This window comes from Achroia grisella, unplaced genomic scaffold, assembly GCF_030625045.1.
Source record: "Achroia grisella isolate CSIRO2021 unplaced genomic scaffold, CSIRO_AGI_Agris_v1 utg1080, whole genome shotgun sequence".
Taxonomy (NCBI): domain Eukaryota; kingdom Metazoa; phylum Arthropoda; class Insecta; order Lepidoptera; family Pyralidae; genus Achroia; species Achroia grisella.
This window is the reverse complement of record NW_026712570.1, coordinates 805,335-827,761: the sequence shown is the minus strand read 5'-3', so window position 1 is coordinate 827,761 and position 22,427 is coordinate 805,335. Positions and strand designations below refer to the sequence as shown.

General features: G+C 39.3%; 1 protein-coding gene across 1 annotated transcript; it reads left to right on the top strand.

Moving 5' to 3' along the window:
• The first annotated feature begins 894 nt into the window (after window positions 1-894).
• Window positions 895-20,451, top strand: LOC131842159 (cleavage and polyadenylation specificity factor 73-like). Its single transcript, XM_059190690.1, is given in 18 exon segments — window positions 895-1,128; window positions 2,054-2,117; window positions 2,657-2,754; window positions 3,784-3,912; window positions 6,088-6,265; window positions 10,065-10,142; window positions 12,224-12,302; window positions 12,305-12,349; window positions 12,352-12,384; window positions 13,266-13,441; window positions 14,602-14,731; window positions 15,539-15,714; window positions 15,990-16,130; window positions 16,266-16,374; window positions 18,680-18,864; window positions 19,020-19,145; window positions 19,964-20,086; window positions 20,280-20,451. Coding segments are annotated over 18 exon segments (2,070 nt in total). The 5' UTR covers window positions 895-1,054; the 3' UTR covers window positions 20,406-20,451.
• The last annotated feature ends 1,976 nt before the right edge of the window (window positions 20,452-22,427 follow it).

Sequence of the window (22,427 nt, the reverse complement as noted above, 5' to 3'; positions counted from 1 at the left end):
TTATCCGTTTATGAACGTAAATTTTTTTGTACTAATATTTCTTCCCTACCGTCCAGTTCAATATAATAAACAAAATACCATTAAATAACATTTTATTTTGTAATATTAGCTGAAATTGTTTACGACACAGCAACAAATGAGTGATGTGTGGCGCGCTGTGACAAGACTGTTGTTATATTGTGTTAATGTAGACTTTAATATCTAGTAATAAAGGATATTTTTTATTATACATGATGTTTGATTATTTTTATATTAATATAAGGGAAGCAAAACTTTATACACCTTTTTATGAAAATTAGGCAGACAAAAGAGTACGAGATTTCAGACACAGTTTATATAGAGTGCAGAATGCTAATATTTTTTTATTAATAATAAAAAAAATATTAATAAACACTAAATAATTAAACATAAATCATCATCAGCCCGGAAGGCGTTCACTGCTGGACAAAGGCCTCCCCCAAAGATCTCCACGACGATCGGTCCTGCGCTGCTCGCATCCAATGCCTTCCAGCGATCTTGACCAGTTAAAAATAAATGTTACATTTAAATCAAAAGAAAAACGCGCCCGCTATGTTTAACGTTTCCCGCCTTTTTTTCTACTTTTGTTTTTTTTACAATGATTAATTTTTTTATCTTTTTTTTTGCTAATGGTCCAAGCAAAGATCCTTAGACCGTACAGCCTAGTCTAGTTGACGGTGTTTGATAGTGTGCGAGGCAAGCTTACAAGAGCGAATAAGGTACAATCGTAACTCGCCTTAAACTGCTTAAAATTGTACCTTGACGTCAATTTAGGTAAAAAGAATGAAAACGAAGATTATCACAGAATAATTACTAAAAAACAAATAGTGTTTCTGATCTGTGATGTACTCTGTGATTTTGCATTGCGCCTGCGCTTATTTGATAAAATAAAATGTTGATAAAGTCATATTGCTTATCATATTTTTATATTATTACTGTAAAGAAAGCTACCAAACGGATATTAAATGTTAATACATGTTAAAATATATTTGCATTAGTTTCAAACTTGTTATGAATTACTAATTTTAGAATTACAATGACTACTAACCCAAGAACGGGCACTGATCCGGTACCTTTTGAGGAGAGTGACCAACTCACTATTAGACCATTGTAAATATACCTTTTATCACATAACATAAGTCTTGTTTCTTAAATATTCCAACCTATAGATACCTGGAATCTCGTTTTTTAGTTGCTTAATAATTAATATGTTTTAGAACTTGAAAGCTGTAGACAGAAAACCAGCTGATATCCTATCTATCTTTGATAACGACGCCTTGCTTTTCAATAGTCTTATTTTAACACCTTTCCCCAGGTCAAAGGTCACGGGACCCTATATGATTATTGTTCCTCGTGACCTCTTTCTTTTGAGGCCCCTCCCATAGGGGTCCAGCGAAGGGTAGCAGCACCTAGCACTTTTTATTCGTACAAAATTATAGGTTATATAGTCCCGCCACTTACTCAAGCTTAGTCCAACCTATGTAATCATTTAGGAGTTTAAAACACAGGTTAAGAAGTTACACTAATATTTTAAAGAGCAGAGGCTTCATATTACTGTTTAAACTTAAACGATGTAGTCACCTGATTAAAAAAAATACATCTACAGAGCTATGATAGCAGATAGCAGAGATGTATTCTATGTGGTTAAGTTTCTATGGGGTACAGGTAGCACATACTAACAGTAAAGGTGAGAGTGTTGGTATGTCTGTCTATTTGTTACAAATAAATGGCTACATCATTACATAGTATAAAACAAAGTCTCTGTCACTGTCTGTCCGTCCCTATGTATGCTTAAATCTTTAAAACTATGCAACAGATTTTGAAGTGGTTTTTTTAATAGATAGTGTAATTCTAGAGGACGGTTGGTATAGATAATATGTGCAGACCCGTGTGAAGCAGGGGCGAGTAACTAGTTAATTTATATGAAGATGTACACTATATTAAGGAAGGACATAGGGTATTTTTATGTAAAAAAGCATACAAAGTCACAGTACGAGTCAAACAAGTAGTACTTCATAAAATTTAATTATTGCAGAGGAGCTGGTCAGGAGGTGGGAAGATCATGTATAATGTTGGAGTTCAAAGGCAAAAAGATTATGGTAAGTTGTTCTTTTATGGCAATTGGTCTTTATTTTTATGACCATTTATCATGTATCCGAGGCACACACTGGTTACAAAAAGTACATAAGTACATCCAAAATGCTAAATAATTTTAGTCTTTCTGATGTAGAAACTGGAAATGACAACACAAATTTGTTTAGTAATAATCTGAGTACATATATATAATATATAACTCAACTAGCTGACCCTGCAAACACTGTTTTGCCATATAAATTAAAATCACCATTAAAATAGGAGTTAATGGTAGGTATTTAGGGTTGTATGTATTTTTTAATGCCACATTATAAATAAATAAAAAAATATATTAGGGGTGGACAACCCATATCACTTAGGGAAAATAGTAGCCGATTCTCAGATCTGAATTCTAATTCTAAGTATTTATATCTGTGGTCTAGTACCCATAACACAAGCTCGTTACCATGGTACTGTGTTAATTGTCCAGGGTTATTAATTCATTTATTTTTTTATTTACTGTATATGAGTAAATAATAATTTGTGTATCACTGTTTTTTTTTAGTTGGACTGTGGCATACATCCGGGGTTATCAGGCATGGATGCATTGCCATTTGTGGATTTGATTGAAGCGGATGAAGTTGATGTACTACTTATATCACAGTAAGTTGTTGTCTACTTTCTTATTATGCTAAAATGTATTGTTGTTTTGCAATGTAGTCAGTTTTTCTCATATCAAAATCATCTCAAACTGACGGTAGATTTGACATATCATAAGAGTCTGTAAATTTGACAAATAAATATTGAATTCCTTGTTTCTATCGAAAGATATAAAGTAACAAACATGAGACAAAATATATTGACATGCCCCGTCTTTGCACGGGTGGCATAAATCTTTGATTTCTTAAATACAAGATGTTTGTACTGTGCAAGGAAATGCACCAGCAACCATCAGAAGTTATGTGGTGTGTTAAACTGCAAGACCATGAGGCTGTCGATGTCTAAATTAAATCCAATAATTTGATTTGGCTTTTTTGTATTAATATTTTTTCTCTACCTTCCAGTTCAGTAAAAATTAAAACTTCAACTTTAATAATGAGTCAATACTTAGAAGTATAGACTTATAATTAAATTTGATCTGAAAATAAATTACTATGCTAAATTACTTTTGCAAAAATACGCCAGTTACTGGCCTGGAAGTATTCAAAAACATATTTATTTATTATAACACACAACATACCTTACCAGGTGTAGATGTTAATTATGTTACATTGTTAATTTATTTAAAGAATTACTAAATAAATGTTATTATTCCACAAATGATTATTTAAATGATAATAATGGATTGTATTATTAGTTTTTAAAAAAATAATGTGATAATAATGTATTGTAATAATAATTTTAAATATAATAACGTGATAATAATGTAATATAAATATTATTGTAAGATTTTACACGCCAGAAACGGCAGGGCATGTTTGAAACTATTATAATTTTAAGACCATTATGTACACATGTTCCAGTAAATAAATTGAATTGAATTGTATTGTGAAATGCCAACGATGTGGTATGCTTAGCAATAGACATGTCTACATTTTCTTCTTATGATCATCAGGTACCAAGGCAGGGGACTTGGCACATCTGTCATAAATTACTTTGCTAATTAACAGAGTATTGGTTTCTATATTACAGTTTCCACCTGGACCACAGTGGAGCCCTGCCCTGGTTCCTCACAAAAACCTCGTTTAAAGGCAGAGTGTTCATGACTCACCCTACTAAAGCTATTTACAGATGGCTCGTGTCTGATTATATCAAAGTTAGGTGAGTACACAGTATTTAGTGACTGTTTTTCTGTTTCTTACATAATAAAAAATTATACAGACAATTTGACGGCCTCGGTTAGCTTAGCACACTGCTTTACATCCGATGGGCGCGGGTTCGATTCCTCGCACGGTGCAAACATTTGTATTCATGAGTATGATTGTTTGTATCGGTCTGGGTGTTTTCTATGTATATTACGTATGTATTTATAAAAAAAACTAAGTATTTATGTCAGTTGTCTAGTATCTAAAATACAAGCTCTGCTTACCGTGGGACTAGATGGCGCAGTGTTAATTGTCCAGGTTTATTTTTTTATTTATTATTCATGCAGCTCCATCTAGTCCCAAACTAGGCATAGACTTTTAGACAGGTTTTAAACTTGATATAATAGTTTTTATCGGTATAATTAACCCTTGTCAAAGTATTAGAACAAAAGTTTGAATTTATAGGTTCTATATTTAATAGATAGCAATGCAAATAAGGGTCCCCATACACACCGCCGTCTTAAACTACGCTGGGGTCCTTGGGCACGCAAGAATTCGGGGCCCTTTTGGAAAGAAAAAAAAAAAGCTCATTAGGTATAAGAACATAGGAATAGGTGAAGTAATGGGTATAATGACGTAGTATATGCCTTGTAAATACCTTCTGATAACATTACTGATTTGTGAAAAGTGTAGTGTGCCCGACAAAAATCTTTTGAGATTAAATGTGTGAGAAAAATTGTCAGACCTTCCGGGGCCCCCTGAGAATGGGGGCCCTGGGTACGGGCCCCGTGTGCCCTTAAAGTAAAGACGGTATTGCCCATACATTATGAAAGAACTTTTTATAAATGCATCATTGACAGAGAATTGAAACTTAAATCTAATAATGTAAATCGAAGTTACATATATTAATACTCATAACTCAATATTTATTACCTTCCATAATATTGCAATGAATGATGTTCATAATTGGTTTTAGATCATTATGGACCCTGTTAGGGCACGCAAACATAACATTTTTATTATTATAACTAACTATAACATATAATTTAATATTATTCATACATTTATCTATTACTAGCTTTTGCCCGCGGCTTCGCTCGCGTTAATTTATCCCCTTAGGGGTGGAATTTATCAAAATCCCTTCTTAGGGGATGCCTTCGTCATAGTAGCTTTATGCATGCAAAGTCTCAGCCCATTCGGTTTAAAATTGACAGTTTCATATAAACTTTCATCCCCTATTTTATCCCCTTGGGGGTAGAATTAATCAAAATCCTTTCTTAGCGGATGCCTACGTCACAACATCGACCTGCATGCCTAACTTAAGCCCGATCCGTCCAGTGATTTGGGCTGTGCGTTGATAGATCACTACGTCAGTCACCTTTGAGTTATATATATTTAGATAATATGACATTAATTAAATATTACATAAACACTAAAATATATCATTTAAATATTAATTTACATTATAATATTGTTTTTTAAATAGTAAATCCTTTCAGTATTTTCTAAATAGGCTATTCTTATTCAAAGTTCGTATAGAATAGTAAATCTAATAGATCGTAGGGTACAGATTCTTGAAGTCTTAGTTTAATATAACAGCATGCAGTTTGGTTCTTTTTTTTCTTTTGTAATGGCTTGGCACAATGATGCATTTGCCAACATCAAAGTTTGGGAAACTATAGAAAATCATTTATTCAAATAAACTTACATTGAAGCACTTTTGAATAGTCATCACATTTTTTTTAATCTACCGCTCATTCAGAAAGCTGTCTCATCATAAGAAGAACGAGCAAGACACTTGCGTGTTGCTCTTTTAAATAGATTTATTCTTACTTTACATTTTTAAGTTTAAGTGTGTGAATATAAACTACCAATAGCACTAATTCAATTAAATAATCAAATAGAAAAAATATTGAATATACAACCAACTGGTTAAACAATTAATAAGAGGAAATCAGTCGTAGTGATTAGAGCAGACCAGTCCCTACAAGCAGCATAGAATAGAATTTGGTATAGGATAATTTTGGATTTTGGGATATAGATCAGGGAAGATAAGGAGAGATATGAAATAAATGTTTGAAGATTATATATTTACAATAAATATTAATACTAATATTGAAAGATTGGTTCTATGCCGACTAAATTCGATTTTTTTTTCTGAATTAGAAAAAAAGTCTTTATTTTTTTCCAGTAACATATCTACAGAGCAGATGCTGTACACAGAGTCGGATTTAGAATCGTCTATGGATCGAATAGAAACCATAAACTTCCATGAGGAGAAGGATGTCCGCGGTGTGAGATTCTGGGCTTACAACGCCGGCCACGTGCTCGGAGCTGCCATGTTCATGATCGAAATTGCTGGTGTCAAGGTGTACATACAAAGATATATAACGTGTCAATATGTTAATTCCTATAAATATATAATAGAAATACGAAATGTAGTATTTAATTTAATCTTCACATACTATAAAAAGTTGCTTCCGCTGTCTGTTTCGCTTAGATCTTTTAAACTACGGAACGGATTTTAATGCAGTTTTTAGTAACAGATAGAGTGATTCAAGAGGGAGGTTTATATGTATAATATATGCACACCCGTGCAAAGCCGGGTAGCTAGTAATATACTAAAGAAAGTTAAGATTTTTATGTTTGTTTGTTATATTCAAAAATACTTTATTTCAATTCATTTATATATAGAAGACTATGTTGTCAGCTAGTTAATAGTAGCTTTATTACATAGTATAAAACAAAGTCGCTGTCGCTGTCTGTCCGTCCCTATGTATGCTTAAATGTTTAAAACTACGCAACGGATTTTGAAGCGTTTTTTAATATATAGAGTGATTCAAGAGGAAGGTTTATATGTATAATACATGTACACCCGTGTGAGCCGGGGTGGGTAGCTAGTTTAGTATAAAATGAAGTCGGTCCTGCTGGCCGATTGCTTAGATATTTTAAACTACGCAACGGATTTTAATGCAGTTTTTGGCAATAGATAGAGTGATTCAAGAGGAAGGTTTATATGTAGTACCCGCGACTTCGTGCGCGTGGAATTTTGCAACACTACTTTATTTTTCTAAAATTAATGTAGCCTAAGTCATTCCTTATTACATCAGCAACATGCCAATAAAAGTCCTGTCAAAATCGTTCCAGCCATTTCAGAGATTAGCCGGAACAAACAGACAGACAGACAAAAATTGTAAAAAATGTTATTTTGGTGTATGTACCGTTTTTACACTCATATGCATGTAGTAAAAAACGGTTATTTCAATATTACAAACAGACACTCCAATTTTATTTATATGTATAGATATATGTACACCCGTGCAAAATCGGGTAGCTAGTAATATAATAAAGAAAGTTAAGATTTTTATGATGTTTGTTTGTTATACTCAAAAATACTTTATTTCAATTCATTTATCTCTAGAAGACTATGTTGGCAGTAGCTTTTTTGTAATAAGAGTAAAAATCTTCAGAAAAGACCGTCCACCCCGCCAGGAGGGGTGACAATATGGTGTGTGAAATTCATTTATCTCTAGAAGACTATGTTGGCACTGAGTAACAGTAGCTTTTTTGTAATAAGAGTAAAAATCTTCAGAAAAGACCGTCCACCCCGCCAGGAGGGGTGACAAAAAGCTGATTGAGATTAATTTCTATTCATATATCTCTAGAAGACTATGTTGACACTGAGTAACAGTAGCTTTTTTGTAATAAGTGGAAAAATCTTCAGAAAAGACCGTCCACCCCGCCAGGAGGGGTGACAATATGGTGTGTGAGATTCATTTCTATTCATTTATCTCTAGAAGACTATGTTGACACTGAGTAACAGTAGCTTTTTTGTAATAAGAGTAAAAATCTTCAGAAAAGACCGTCCACCCCGCCAGGAGGGGTGGTGTGTGACAATTCATTTATCTCTAGGTTGTGAGAGATTTTTTGTAATAAGAGTTCTCCATTCATTTGTGTGATCTATTCATTTATATCTAGAAGACTATGTTGACACTGAGTAACAGTAGCTTTTTTGTAATAAGTGGAAAAATCTTCAGAAAAGACCGTCCACCCCGCCAGGAGGGGTGACAATATGGTGTGTGAGATTCATTTCTATTCATTTATCTCTAGAAGACTATGTTGACACTGAGTAACAGTAGCTTTTTTGTAATAAGAGTAAAAATCTCCAGAAAAGACCGTCCACCCCGCCAGGAGGGGTGACAGTATGGTGTGTGAGATTCATTTCTATTCATTTATCTCTAGAAGACTATGTTGACACTGAGTAACAGTAGCTTTTTTGTAATAAGTGGAAAAATCTTCAGAAAAGACCGTCCACCCCGCCAGGAGGGGTGACAATATGGTGTGTGAGATTCATTTCTATTCATTTATCTCTAGAAGACTATGTTGACACTGAGTAACAGTAGCTTTTTTGTAATAAGAGTAAAAATCTTCAGAAAAGACCGTCCACCCCGCCAGGAGGGGTGACAATATGGTGTGAGAGATTAATTTCTATTCATTTATCTCTAGAAGACTATGTTGGCACTGAGTAACAGTAGCTTTTTTGTAATAAGAGTGAAAATCTCCAGAAAAGACCGTCCACCCCGCCAGGAGGGGTGACAATATGGTGTGTGAGATTAATTTCTATTCATTTATCTCTAGAAGACTATGTTGGCACTGAGTAACAGTAGCTTTTTTGTAATAAGAGTAAAAATCTTCAGAAAAGACCGTCCACCCCGCCAGGAGGGGTGACAATATGGTGTGAGAGATTAATTTCTATTCATTTATCTCTAGAAGACTATGTTGGCACTGAGTAACAGTAGCTTTTTTGTAATAAGAGTGAAAATCTCCAGAAAAGACCGTCCACCCCGCCAGGAGGGGTGACAATATGGTGTGTGAGATTAATTTCTATTCATTTATCTCTAGAAGACTATGTTGACACTGAGTAACAGTAGCTTTTTTGTAATAAGTGGAAAAATCTTCAGAAAAGACCGTCCACCCCGCCAGGAGGGGTGACAATATGGTGTGTGAGATTCATTTCTATTCATTTATCTCTAGAAGACTATGTTGGCACTGAGTAACAGTAGCTTTTTTGTAATAAGTGGAAAAATCTCCAGAAAAGACCGTCCACCCCGCCAGGAGGGGTGATAATAAGGTGTGTGGGATTCATTTCAATTGATTTATCTCTACAAGACTATGTTGACACTGAGTAACAGTAGCTTATTTTGTAATAATAGTAAAAATCTCCAGAAAAGACCGTCCATCCCGCCAGGAGGGGTGACAGTATGGTGTGTGCGATTATACCACACGATTCTTAACCACTAAAATACCACACGGTGTACATACGAGCGCACTTGTCGAAGTTCGAGTTGAGAGCTTGCGTTAGCATTCTACCTGACTCTTCAGAAGTAATATTAGCTAACATCTATATATATAACTCAAACGTGACTGACATAGTGATCTATCAACGCACAGCCCAAACCACTGGACGGATCGGACTGAAATTTGGCATGCAGGTAGATGTTATGACGTAGGCATCCGCTAAGAAAGGATTTTGATTAATTCTACCCCCAAGGGGATAAAATAGGGGATGAAAGTTTGTATGAAACTTTGTCAATTTTAAGCCGATCGGGCTGAGACTTTGAATGCATAAATCTACTATGACGTAGGCATCCCCTAAGAAAGGATTTTGATAAATTCCACCCCTAAGGGGATAAAATTTTATTTATATGTATATATAAAATCAAGTGTATGGACAACGTGGTACTTTAGATATACATGCATATTTAACACACTCGGCTCTATTACGCCCTCGCGAGAAGAAGAGAAGGCGTAAAATCTGCCCGAACCGAAAGTTCGGGCAGATTTTACGCCTTCTGTGTTATAACCATCATAACGCACTTATTTCACAACCTTTATATACAAAAATTACATGTCACGTTGTTTGTCCGCGATGGATTCCTAAACTACTGAACCGATTGCAAATTTGATTTGCACATGGTGTGCAATTTGACCCAACTTGAAAGATAGGATAGCTTACATCTCAATTTATAGTTGCAATATTATTTTATTACAAATTATTTTTATATATAAAGAAACTTGCCACAGCAACGCGTGGCCGCGTTGGTAGTATTTCCACTAGGATATTGGTGTTCTGTGGCTAATATACTATAAAAAACTATTTGTGTACAGGTGTTGTACACAGGTGACTTCTCAAGACAGGAGGACAGGCATCTGATGGCCGCTGAAATACCCACAGTGCAACCCGACGTCCTTATTACTGTAAGTCATTAGGTGCATAATTGTCACTTCTATTACTTGATCATATTTTAATTTAAAAAGGTAATCTAAATATATATAACTCAAAGGTGACTGACATAGTGATCTATCAACGCACAGCCCAAACCACTGGACGGATCCGGCTGAAATTTGACATGCAGGTAGATGTTATGACGTAAGCATCCCGCTAAGAAAGGATTTTGATTAATTCTACTCCCAAGGGGATAAAATATGGGATGAAAGTTTGTATAAAATTTTGTCATTTTTAAACCGATCGGGCTCAGACTTTGCATGCATAAAGCTACTATGACGTAGGCATCTCCTAAGAAAGGATTTTGATAAATTCCTCCCCTAAGGGGATAAATTAACGCGAGCGAAGCCGCGGGCAAAAGTTAGTTTTAATATATATGTAAATAATATAGTAATATATATAATAAAAATCTTAATCATATAAACCAAAAGGTTTGATTAAAAAATTTATTTACCATGATACATAGTTGATCTAGATTATACTTGTATTTTTTTATAATCTTTTTAAGGCAAAATAAATAAAAAAATCATCTATCTATCTATCTATCTATCTAAATTTCATCGGCAAAGGTGCCAAATGTCAAAACTCAGAATGACATTTGTAAAGTAAGTATGGATTGTTGGGCTTAGACTCTGCCTTTCTTATAAGGATAAATAAAATTTAAAAAAAAGTAAGGATTTTGTTCTAAAAACACTCCACTTCACATAGTAGAGATGTGCTATCTCGTAATAAACATAACTCGAGTTAACACGAGTTGAAATTCAGGTAACTCGAGTTAACTCGAGTTGACAGTGTTTTTTTTAATTTTTCGAACAAATCTATTGTTTTTGGCCGCAGCTAGCCTTGAAAGCTTCACCGAACCATAGGGGGCAAGTAGAAATGGCACTTCAAAGCCGCGGAAGGATTTATAGAACACATAATAATTTTAATAATTATGACGAATATAGGACGAATATGAGAACAAATAAATGATAACGACCTCAATTGATTTGAGAATGAATATTATAAATATTGAAACATTTGTGACGAGTGAAAATTGTATGATATGAAATGATCGGAAAATTTCATGTCATTGTCAGTTCGACGACAGAATCATGTTCTCGCTCTTTCACTTGATTCGTTCATTTACCAGTTGAATACTTCCAACTCGAGTTGGCAGAATTCAATTCGAGTTAACTCAAATTCACCGCAACTCGAGTTGACACATCTCTATCACATAGTATATAACAGAATAAACAATGGATCACAAAAATAATGACTAAAGTTGGTTCTGTATAGAAATAATTATTCAAATAAACTTAATACAATCACTTTTGAATAGTCATATTTTAAAGAACATGCCACTCATTCGGAACGCAGACTCATCACAAGAAGAATGAGCAAGAAAGTTGCGTGTTAGCTTTTTAAATAAATACATATACAATACATAACATAGTATATAACAGAATAAACAATGGATCACAAAAATAATGACTAAAGTTGGTTCTGTATAGAAATAATTATTCAAATAAACTTAATACAATCACTTTTGAATAGTCATATTTTAAAGAACATGCCACTCATTCGGAACGCAGACTCATCACAAGAAGAATGAGCAAGAAAGTTGCGTGTTAGCTTTTTAAATAAATGCTGTTCTAAGTAAATACACATTAGCAAGGATTAGGCATGCGACAATCAACGTAAAGACCGCTGCGCAATCTTGTAATGTCAGTACTATGAATCTTATTAATATTATAAATGCAAAAATTTGTAAGTATGGATGTTTGTTACTCTTTCACGTAAAATTACTGAACGGATTTTGATGACACTTTGCAGTAATACAGCTTATTCTATTTATTAGTTAGTATATAGTCAGTATATATCCTATCTCTATTATTATTAGAATAACACACAGGCTATATTTTATATTGGAATTTAACGCAGATGAAACCGCGGGCACAGCTTGTATTTATATTCCTGTATAGAGATACTTACATATAGAAAATACAGTTGAATTTATTCCTTCGCTGCCTTAGAATTCGATTCAAAATTGAATACACAGTTGACGTTGGTAACTTGTTGCGCAGGAGTCTACGTAAACGAGAAACGGGAAGAGCGCGAGAGTCGGTTCACCGGATTGGTCAAGAGATCGTCACACGAGGCGGCCGTTGTCTTATACCAGTGTTTGCATTGGACGAGCCCAGGAGCTGCTACTTATACTCGGTTAGTATACTCATGGAGAGGAATCGTCAGTTTCAAAATATGGGTCAACATATAGGTTGCTATTATTGCTATACATTTGTGTTTTTTTGTTGTTTTACATTTCTATCAGTTGTCTAGTACCTATAACAAAAGCACTAATTATTTTGGAACTAGATGACGCTGTATTTATGAACACAGGACATGTTATTAAAAAAAACTTATTATATTAAATTTTGTCATTTGATTAACGTTAACGTTGCTTCTCAATACATTTATGAAAATATCATCTATGCCAGAAGGAATATAGACAGTTTCAAAAGAGTTAGTGATTGCACTAATAAAAGTTTACGTAAACTGATTTTACCTAAATGTCGTTTGGCTAAAGTTATTAATTCGTTTTATGGCAATTGCGTAAGGTTTTACAATAAAATACCAGAGTCTGTTATAAATCTGCCAGAAAAAAGATTTAAATGTCAAATAAAACAGTTCCTTTGCTAAAAAGCTTACTATAAAATTGAAGAATTCGTTAATGATAATAATGTTTTTATAGAAAAACTTTAAATATATAGCACTGACTTTATTATCTGATTACATTAATAATGAGTGTTGAATGAATGAATTATCGCATGCCTCTTACTTGTTATACTGTAATTATTTATATAAAAAAAAACATCTATTAAAAAGAGCAACACACAAGTTTCTTGCTCATTCTTCTTGTGATGAATCTGCGTTCCGAATGAGTGGTAGAATCAAAATATGACTATTCAAAAATGCTTGTAATGAGTTTATTTGAATAAAGATTATTACTATTTCTATTTGTTATTAGATGACGACTACAAACACGGATGAAATCGCAGGCACTGGTTATTAATAAAGATCATCACAATTTGTTTGTCTTCTAGATGAGTACTGGTCACTGCACCTCGAGCTGCAGGACATCCCAATCTACTACGCGTCGTCGCTCGCCAAGAAGTGCATGGCGGTGTACCAGACGTACATCAACGCGATGAACGACCGCATCCGGCGGCAGATCGCGATCAACAACCCGTTCGTATTCAGACACATATCCAACCTCAAGGTGGGTGATGGTGTAATATATTTTTTTAATAGCTTACAATTTTTAAGTACAGGAAGTCTACCTGCATCTCAGCCATGTGTCAAACTTGTGGCCATCGAGCTCCTTGTGTTCCTCCAGCAGAAGTTGGACGTAATGGACGAAGTAAGTGCAGTAAATCTTCAGCGAAGGCGAATATGCTGGTCGAAGACCGAAGGAAGGAAGGAAGACCGAGTCACCGTTTGATCAAAGGTGATCAAATGGTGTCTCGCAGACTTGACAGGACACAGAAAAGCTTGTAGGATGTAGTACCGCCGCTGAAGGAGATCAACCCTGACGACGTGCAGACTTTTGTGGCGAAAGACCTTAATAAACTTCCTCCCGACACATTCGACCATGTCGATGTAACCTGCTCACTAAAGGATATCATGTCCTTATAAAAGAGTTTAGCCGACGTGAGGTAATGTTTTAACGCGTCCGAAGAAATTATTCGTGAGCTGCGTAAGGAGGTGGACAGTTTACGGATTCACAAAACGTATCTAGGTCATCGGATGACGTTACAAATATCAAGACGCGGCGTGGAGCATGCCTAGATGTCTCTGCGGTGGATTCAGTATTTTCGCCGTCGACACTGACGTCATCGGTTATCGTGTCGCCGCGAGTCACTTCTCGGCTCGCGTCCCCCGCCCGCATGTCGCGGCTCCCGTGGAAGCATTGCGAACAATCCTCGGTGCAACCACATCGTCGAAATTTTCCCGCAGTCGTTGCAAAAACCAATTGCTTCAGTACAGCGACATGTGCTAAAATCGGCACTTAACATATAGGGTCATTATTTGTGCTGCCACTGGTAAGCGTGATGATGATCGCTTCGTTGTGGTACAAAAGAAGATGCGCACAAAGAGGGCCAATCAGAACCACTGTGGCCAACTTCCACTGCGCTTAACTTCCTGTTGCGTGCTGCAACATCGACCACGGCAATGTACCTGTCCCGTCTACACTACGACACCAAGGAGCGGGACATTGTCAACTACATACGGACCAGGAGAAACCTGACATTGAGTAGTCAAGTTTCCACACCGAATATTTGTGGTCTCACACATGCTAATTGTAGCGGAATTAAACATAATAATATAAATCGATCAAATACTCATACTATTAGTTTACAGTTTGTATGTTTGTTACAGGGTATAGATCATTTCGAGGACATAGGTCCGTGCGTGATCTTGGCGTCCCCGGGTGTGATGCAGTCGGGACTGTCGCGAGAACTGTTCGAATTATGGTGCACGGATTCCAAGAACGGCGTTATTATTGCAGGTTCAATGTTATATTATGAAAAAAAGTTTAAATGACTGAGCAAAGGAATTTCGACTTTTAGTTATTAACAGCAAATGTTGGTGACCTACTGTTTATTAGGTTTGGCTATTGTCAGGTGCTTTGATTAGCACTGCTACATAGATCCATTGTCCTCGCTCTTTATCAGAGTTTGCAACCTAGACCCGTCAAGGACAAGAATTGAGGGATATTCTTAGGAGCGATGGTTTTTATTTCCTCGGGATAGAGTGTAAACTTTCCAAAGGAGATATTACGTTTATCATGAGTGGGCTACAACCACATAGGATATGTAGTGGCGTTTCCTCTTCAGTTTGGCAAAATCTCTTTTTGTCGTGCACAGGCCTAGGTGTGCCACATGTTTGTTCAATTTGCAGTATCCTGTGAGGGCCCTAGCCATGATACATATGTTGTTTATACTCTATGGCCAAAAAAAATCAAAGAATGAATCAATTTGTATATTTTTATAGAACATGTAACTTGTTTATCTCAATAATTTTCTAATGTCAACCTATAAACCATATTTATATATGTTATATTTTATTTACTGCATCAATATCTATTTCCAAAACCTACCTGAAGGTAAGTGGTAATTCTTAAATATATACATGGACAGCATCACGGACATCATGTTTTTTTTAATGTCTGATAATGGAATGGCGCACTCGCCTGCGCTAACGGTATACGCTGGCGGAGCACCAGTGGAGGATGATGAACATGAGGTCAGGTCAGTTAGTCCATCGTGACAATTCACCTTGAATTTATCACTCATAAATTAAATGAATAAATCAGGCTACTGCGTGGAAGGCACGCTCGCCAAGACGATCCTATCGGAGCCGGAGGAGATCACCTCGATGTCGGGGCAGAAGCTGCCGCTGAAGATGTCGGTGGACTACATATCGTTCTCAGCGCACACAGACTACCAGCAGACGTCGGAGTTCATCAACATACTGAAACCGCCACACGTGGTACGTATATAGGTGATACTAAATTATCTGCGTTCACTTCTACAGAACATAGTAAATGTCAAATATATTTAAAACTGAATACATAAAACTACTACTACTGAGTGTGCGTGTAAAGGCAGCTAATGAGCTTACGTGTAAAGATAGCTAATAATTCACTGTGTAAAGGCATCTATTGAGCGTATGTGTAAAGGCAGCTAATGAGCGTAGGTGTAAAGGCAACTACTGAGCTTACGTATAAATGGCGGGTAATTAATATGGTAGTATATGCTGTGCAGGTGTTGGTGCACGGCGAGCAGTACGAGATGTCTCGATTGAAGGCGGCGCTGCAACGAGAACACCGCGGCCGCATTGTGCTTCACACGCCGCGCAACACGCAGCTGCTCGCGCTTACTTTCCGCGGAGATCGCACTGCCAAGGTACATACATGTGCCGCCTGGCGCTGCACACGCCGTACAATTGTATGAACTAGTCCGACATTGCAATGGAGATATTTCAATTTGGTTTGAGGAGTGTGGATGATTTGATTACAGTAGTTACTATTATATCACCAGGTGATGGGGTCGCTAGCTATGGATCCACCGAATGCTGGTAACCAGTTACAAGGCATCCTCGTCAAGAGGAACTTTAATTATCACATACTGGCACCTTCGGATCTCAACAGTAAGTTGTATCATTATTTGCTATAGAGCAAGATACATTTTTTCGGACTACTCTGTTGGCTGCAGCTAGCCTTTACAGCTTCACCGGACGATAGGCGAATGCAGATTGCACTCCCATGGAAGACCTTAAGGAGCGGCTGAAAGCCAACTTACGCCTGACGGATACGACTTTGGTATGAGAGCATCGAACTCAGACCCCTCTTCCCCACTGGGCATACTGAGCATGTGCCCAGGGCCCTAGTCTAATCTAGTCCCTACTCCATTACCAAACGATAACCGATAGCTAGTCTACTCTCATCTGAAATCAGTCTTAACAAATGCTTACCGAATATAGTCAACTTGTTCGTTTTTGTTAAATTTTTTTTATAAATGTCGAGCAAGACCTTGTACCCCTCATCACATAACGACTTTTTAAAAATTTTTTTGCCTGGTTTGTTTTGAAAGTATGGCATCCTCCTGTACATCTCAAAAGATTCATGATTAAAATGACTTTGTCTATTCTAACAAAATAGTGCTTTATTACTATGGTCACAGGGTCACATTATCCTAATGTGCCCAGGCCCTCTAATAGGTGAAAGACGGCCCTGACCGAACTATCGCACTAAGGGTTCGAATCTCGACTCAGGCTGCCGTAATTTCGAACCCCGTTTTAATCGGACGGGGGACCTTTCGGAGCAAGTTAACAGCGATAGAATGGAATCGCGCGCTACAATCATATGTTGGCCATCTTCACGAATGTAGTGATGTAGATTGCGCGCTCCATTCATATGTTGGCCATCTTCACGAATGTAGTGATGTAGATTGCGCGCTCCATTCATATGTTGGCCATCTTCACGAATGTAGTGATGTAGATTGCGCGCTCCATTCATATGTTGGCCATCTTCACGAATGTAGTGATGTAGATTGCGCGCTCCATTCATATGTTGGCCATCTTCACGAATGTAGTGATGTAGATTGCGCGCTCCATTCATATGTTGGCCATCTTCACGAATGTAGTGATGTAGATTGCGCGCTCCATTCATATGTTGGCCATCTTCACGAATGTAGTGATGTAGATTGCGCGCTCCATTCATATGTTGGCCATCTTCACGAATGTAGTGATGTAGATTGCGCGCTCCATTCATATGTTGGCCATCTTCACGAATGTAGTGATGTAGATTGCGCGCTCCATTCATATGTTGGCCATCTTCACGAATGTAGTGATGTAGATTGCGCGCTCCATTCATATGTTGGCCATCTTCACGAATGTAGTGATGTAGATTGCGCGCTCCATTCATATGTTGGCCATCTTCACGAATGTAGTGATGTAGATTGCGCGCTCCATTCATATGTTGGCCATCTTCACGAATGTAGTGATGTAGATTGCGCGCTCCATTCATATGTTGGCCATCTTCACGAATGTAGTGATGTAGATTGCGCGCTCCATTCATATGTTGGCCATCTTCACGAATGTAGTGATGTAGATTGCGCGCTCCATTCATATGTTGGCCATCTTCACGAATGTAGTGATGTAGATTGCGCGCTCCATTCATATGTTGGCCATCTTCACGAATGTAGTGATGTAGATTGCGCGCTCCATTCATATGTTGGCCATCTTCACGAATGTAGTGATGTAGATTGCGCGCTCCATTCATATGTTGGCCATCTTCACGAATGTAGTGATGTAGATTGCGCGCTCCATTCATATGTTGGCCATCTTCACGAATGTAGTGATGTAGATTGCGCGCTCCATTCATATGTTGGCCATCTTCACGAATGTAGTGATGTAGATTGCGCGCTCCATTCATATGTTGGCCATCTTCACGAATGTAGTGATGTAGATTGCGCGCTCCATTCATATGTTGGCCATCTTCACGAATGTAGTGATGTAGATTGCGCGCTCCATTCATATGTTGGCCATCTTCACGAATGTAGTGATGTAGATTGCGCGCTCCATTCATATGTTGGCCATCTTCACGAATGTAGTGATGTAGATTGCGCGCTCCATTCATATGTTGGCCATCTTCACGAATGTAGTGATGTAGATTGCGCGCTCCATTCATATGTTAGCCATCTTCACGAATGTAGTGATGTAGATTGCGCGCTCCATTCATATGTTGGCCATCTTCACGAATGTAGCCATGTTGATTGCGCGCATATGTAGGCATCAGTATCATGTGATCATTGTATCCCTAACCCGTCTTTTCCCTTTCAACCTTCCCTTTTGCCTTAGTCATAAGCTAATGTCCCCATTTTGGGGCTGCGCCCACGTGTAGAGCAAGAGTGTGCTGCACCATAAAAAAATCAGTAATTGCGTTTTTAATCAGATTACACGGAGCTAAGTCAGTCGGAGGTGACGCAGCGGCAATCAATTCACTACGGGGGGTCGCCGGCGTTACTGCGGCACGTGGTGATGCAGCTCGCGGGCCACGTGGACATCATCACGGAAACGCGCTGGCGGCTCTACGGCTGCATAGATCTGCATCTCGACCACGACACCATCACCCTCGAGGTACCTTGTACTACGGTGGTCTAGCAGTCTAGCAGTCTAGCACATGTTATTTCCGATGTTCGCGGGTTCGATTCCTCGCAGGATGCAAACATTTGTATTCGTAGTATGGTTGTTGATTGTCGTGTATTGCGCTGAGTGTATTGTTCGTGTTCCAGTGGCAGGCGCAGCCGGTGTCGGACATGTTCGCGGACGCGCTGGTGGCGGGCGTGCTGGCGGCCGCCGCGCTGCCCGCGCCCCGCCACCTGCCGCTCGCGCCCAAGCTGGACCGCATGCACTTCAAGGTACACCACCACCACCACCACCACCACCACCACCACCACCGTCACAGCCGGTGTCGGACATGTTCGCGGACGCGCTGGTGGCGGGCGTGCTGGCGGCCGCCGCGCTGCCCGCGCCCCGCCACCTGCCGCTCGCGCCCAAGCTGGACCGCATGCACTTCAAGGTACACCACCACCACCACCACCACCACCACCACCACCACCACCACCACCACCACCACCACCACCACCACCACCACCACCACCACCACCACCACCACCACCACCACCACCACCACCACCACCACCGTCACAGCCGGTGTCGGACATGTTCGCGGACGCGCTGGTGGCGGGCGTGCTGGCGGCCGCCGCGCTGCCCGCGCCCCGCCACCTGCCGCTCGCGCCCAAGCTGGACCGCATGCACTTCAAGGTACACCACCACCACCACCACCACCACCACCACCACCACCGTCACAGCCGGTGTCGGACATGTTCGCGGACGCGCTGCGGCGGACCGCATGCACTGGCACAGCCGGTGTCGGACATGTTCGCGGACGCTGCCCGCGCCCCGCTGCCCGCGCCCCGCCACCTGCCGCTCGCGCCCAAGCTGGACCGCATGCACTTCAAGGTACACCACCACCACCACCACCACCACCACCACCACCACCACCACCACCACCACCGTCACAGCCGGTGTCGGACATGTTCGCGGACGCGCTGCTGGAGGTTACATTTTCCATCATTTGCTATGAGCTTATTTCCAATTTTAATTAATTAAAACTAACATTTGTTATATCCTTACTAGTCCTATACATCGCTAACTGTATATGTTTTTCCATTAGGAGTGCGTGATAGAGATGCTGCAAGAAATGTTTGGTGAGGACTCCGTGCCGAAGATGTTCAAGGGTGAAAAGTTATACGTGGAGGTGGACGGCAAACGGGCAGACATCGACCTGCTGAATATGGTAACGTGTCAAGTTTCCAAACTGAATATTTATGGTCTCACACATGTCATTTGTAGCGGAATTCAACAAAATAATATAAATCCCTTAAGTAGTGAAATGAACTTCCGCAAAACAAGACCTAATTCGAATAAATACAGGTCGTTAGCGACGGTCATTAACACGATGGCGGCGAATGAATGTTTGTTTGGTGCAGGAGGTGAGCTGTCCGTCGGACTCGTCCCTGGAGCGCGTGGTGCAGTGCGCCGTGTCCAAGCTGTACGCGGCGCTGGCGCCCGTCAAGCCGCCGCCGCCGCCGCCGCAACCCTCGCAGCCCTGCTGATGACCTCACTTACTGATACTGACAAACCAAACTCCGCTGTTGTACCACAGAGTTTCAAAGATAGTTTGTTTTTTTTCGGACTACTCTATTGGCTGCAACTGTAAAGACGTTTGTTGACCAACAATTGTCGCTTTTATTTTAATAGAAACAAAATAGTCTATGGACTGAGAATTGTTTTTTCGTTCTGTGTATCCTTTAAAGTATGGGCTAAGGGACCTGCGCCTATACAGTCATGTTTTATGTTCTATCTTAAGTATTTCCCTGGCTGTATGGGCGCATTTCTTTGCCTTTCCATTTAATGATAAACAAATTAAAAAAAAGTATTTATACCGCCAAAAAGTGAGTTATGAAATATTATCTGATCGATCATATAAAAATCTAAATATAAATTTATACTTTATCTAATAATAAATTATATCTATTAAAAACGCAATGTTTAAGTACCATCTATCTATAATTATCATGTTTTAATTTACATCCTTTATTGTGTTAATTTAATAAATAAATGAACGAAATACCATTGCATACATTTTTTTTTTGGAATTTTAACAAAAACAGCCAACAAATGAGTGATGTATGGCGCGTTGTGACAAGACTGTTGTTATGTTGTGTTAATGTAGACTCTAAGGTCTCCCATCCTCAAAAGGTGGATGAATAGGAGATGGCCACTGACGTACCGCATGACGCAGATACTGTCCGGGCACGGCTGCTTTGGGCGGTATCTGTGTCATGTGGCGAGGAAGGAGCCGACGACCGGCTGCCACGAATGCGGAGGTGTAGAGGACACGGCGCAACACACGCTGGAAATATGTCCAGCGTTTGAGAGTGAGCGCCGTGTCCTCACACGAATAGTGGGGGACGATCTCTCGCTGCCGAATTTAGTTCGGAGGATGGTCAGTAGCGAGAGATCGTGGCTGGCGGTGAGCTCCTTCTGCGAGGAAGTTATCTCGCGGAAGGAGGCGGCGGAAAGGGAGCGGGAGTCAGCTCGTCCCGCTTCCCTCCGCCGCAGAAGAGCCAGGCCTAGAGGTGGGAGCGTATCCAACTCCGTCCCCCTCTATCCCCCACTGGGGCCGGGGTGACTGCCTTGAGGGAGGCAGTCCCCCCAATCCAAAGGCCCCGGAGGTGTGCGCGTGTACCCACACGCCTCCACAATGGAGTAGGGCGAAATAGGTCGCCCTAACCACTAAACGAGATGGGGCCTGCCCTACAACATCTACAGGGCGGGCCGTCGCCGTCGGAGCTGGGGTAGAATGCACTTGCGAATCCCCTGGCTCCGGCATAGGCGCTCGTAGGTACACCGTGTGGTTTTTAGTGAGTCAAGTCTCACACACCACCTCGCCATCCCTCCGGCGAGGTGACGGTCTTTTGAAGATTTTCCACACGTTAAAAAAAAAAAAAAAAGACTCTAAGGTCTAGTAAATAAAGGATAATTTTTATTATACATGAAGTTTGATTATCAATATATTAACACGGGAAGGAAAAACTCGACGCAAAGTTGTTGCGTTAGCTAGTTCATTATAAAAATATATAAATTTAGTTTGTTATACGTATTTAGCTTATTATATATAAATATATATAACTCAAAGGTGACTGACTGACTGACATAGTGATCTATCAACGCACAGCCCAAACCACTGGACGGATCGGGCTGAAATTTGGCAAGCAAGTAGATGTTATGACGTAGGCATCCGCTAAGAAAGGATTTTGATTAATTCTACCTCCAAAGGGAAAAAATAGGGGATGAAAGTTTGTATGAAACTTTGTCAATTTTAAACCGATCAGGCTGAAACTTTGCATGCATAAAGCTACTATGACGTAGGCATCCAGAAAGGAATTTGATAAATTCTACCCCTAAGGGGATATATTAACGCGAGCGAAACCGCGGGCAAAAGCTAGTTCAGATATATAGAAGCTTAACTCGTGTCGTGTTAAACTTCTCTCGTGTCACTAGAGCAAAAGGCATAGGCTAAATGCATTCCATTGCAAATACTATTGGTATGCAACTCACGATTATTCAATGAG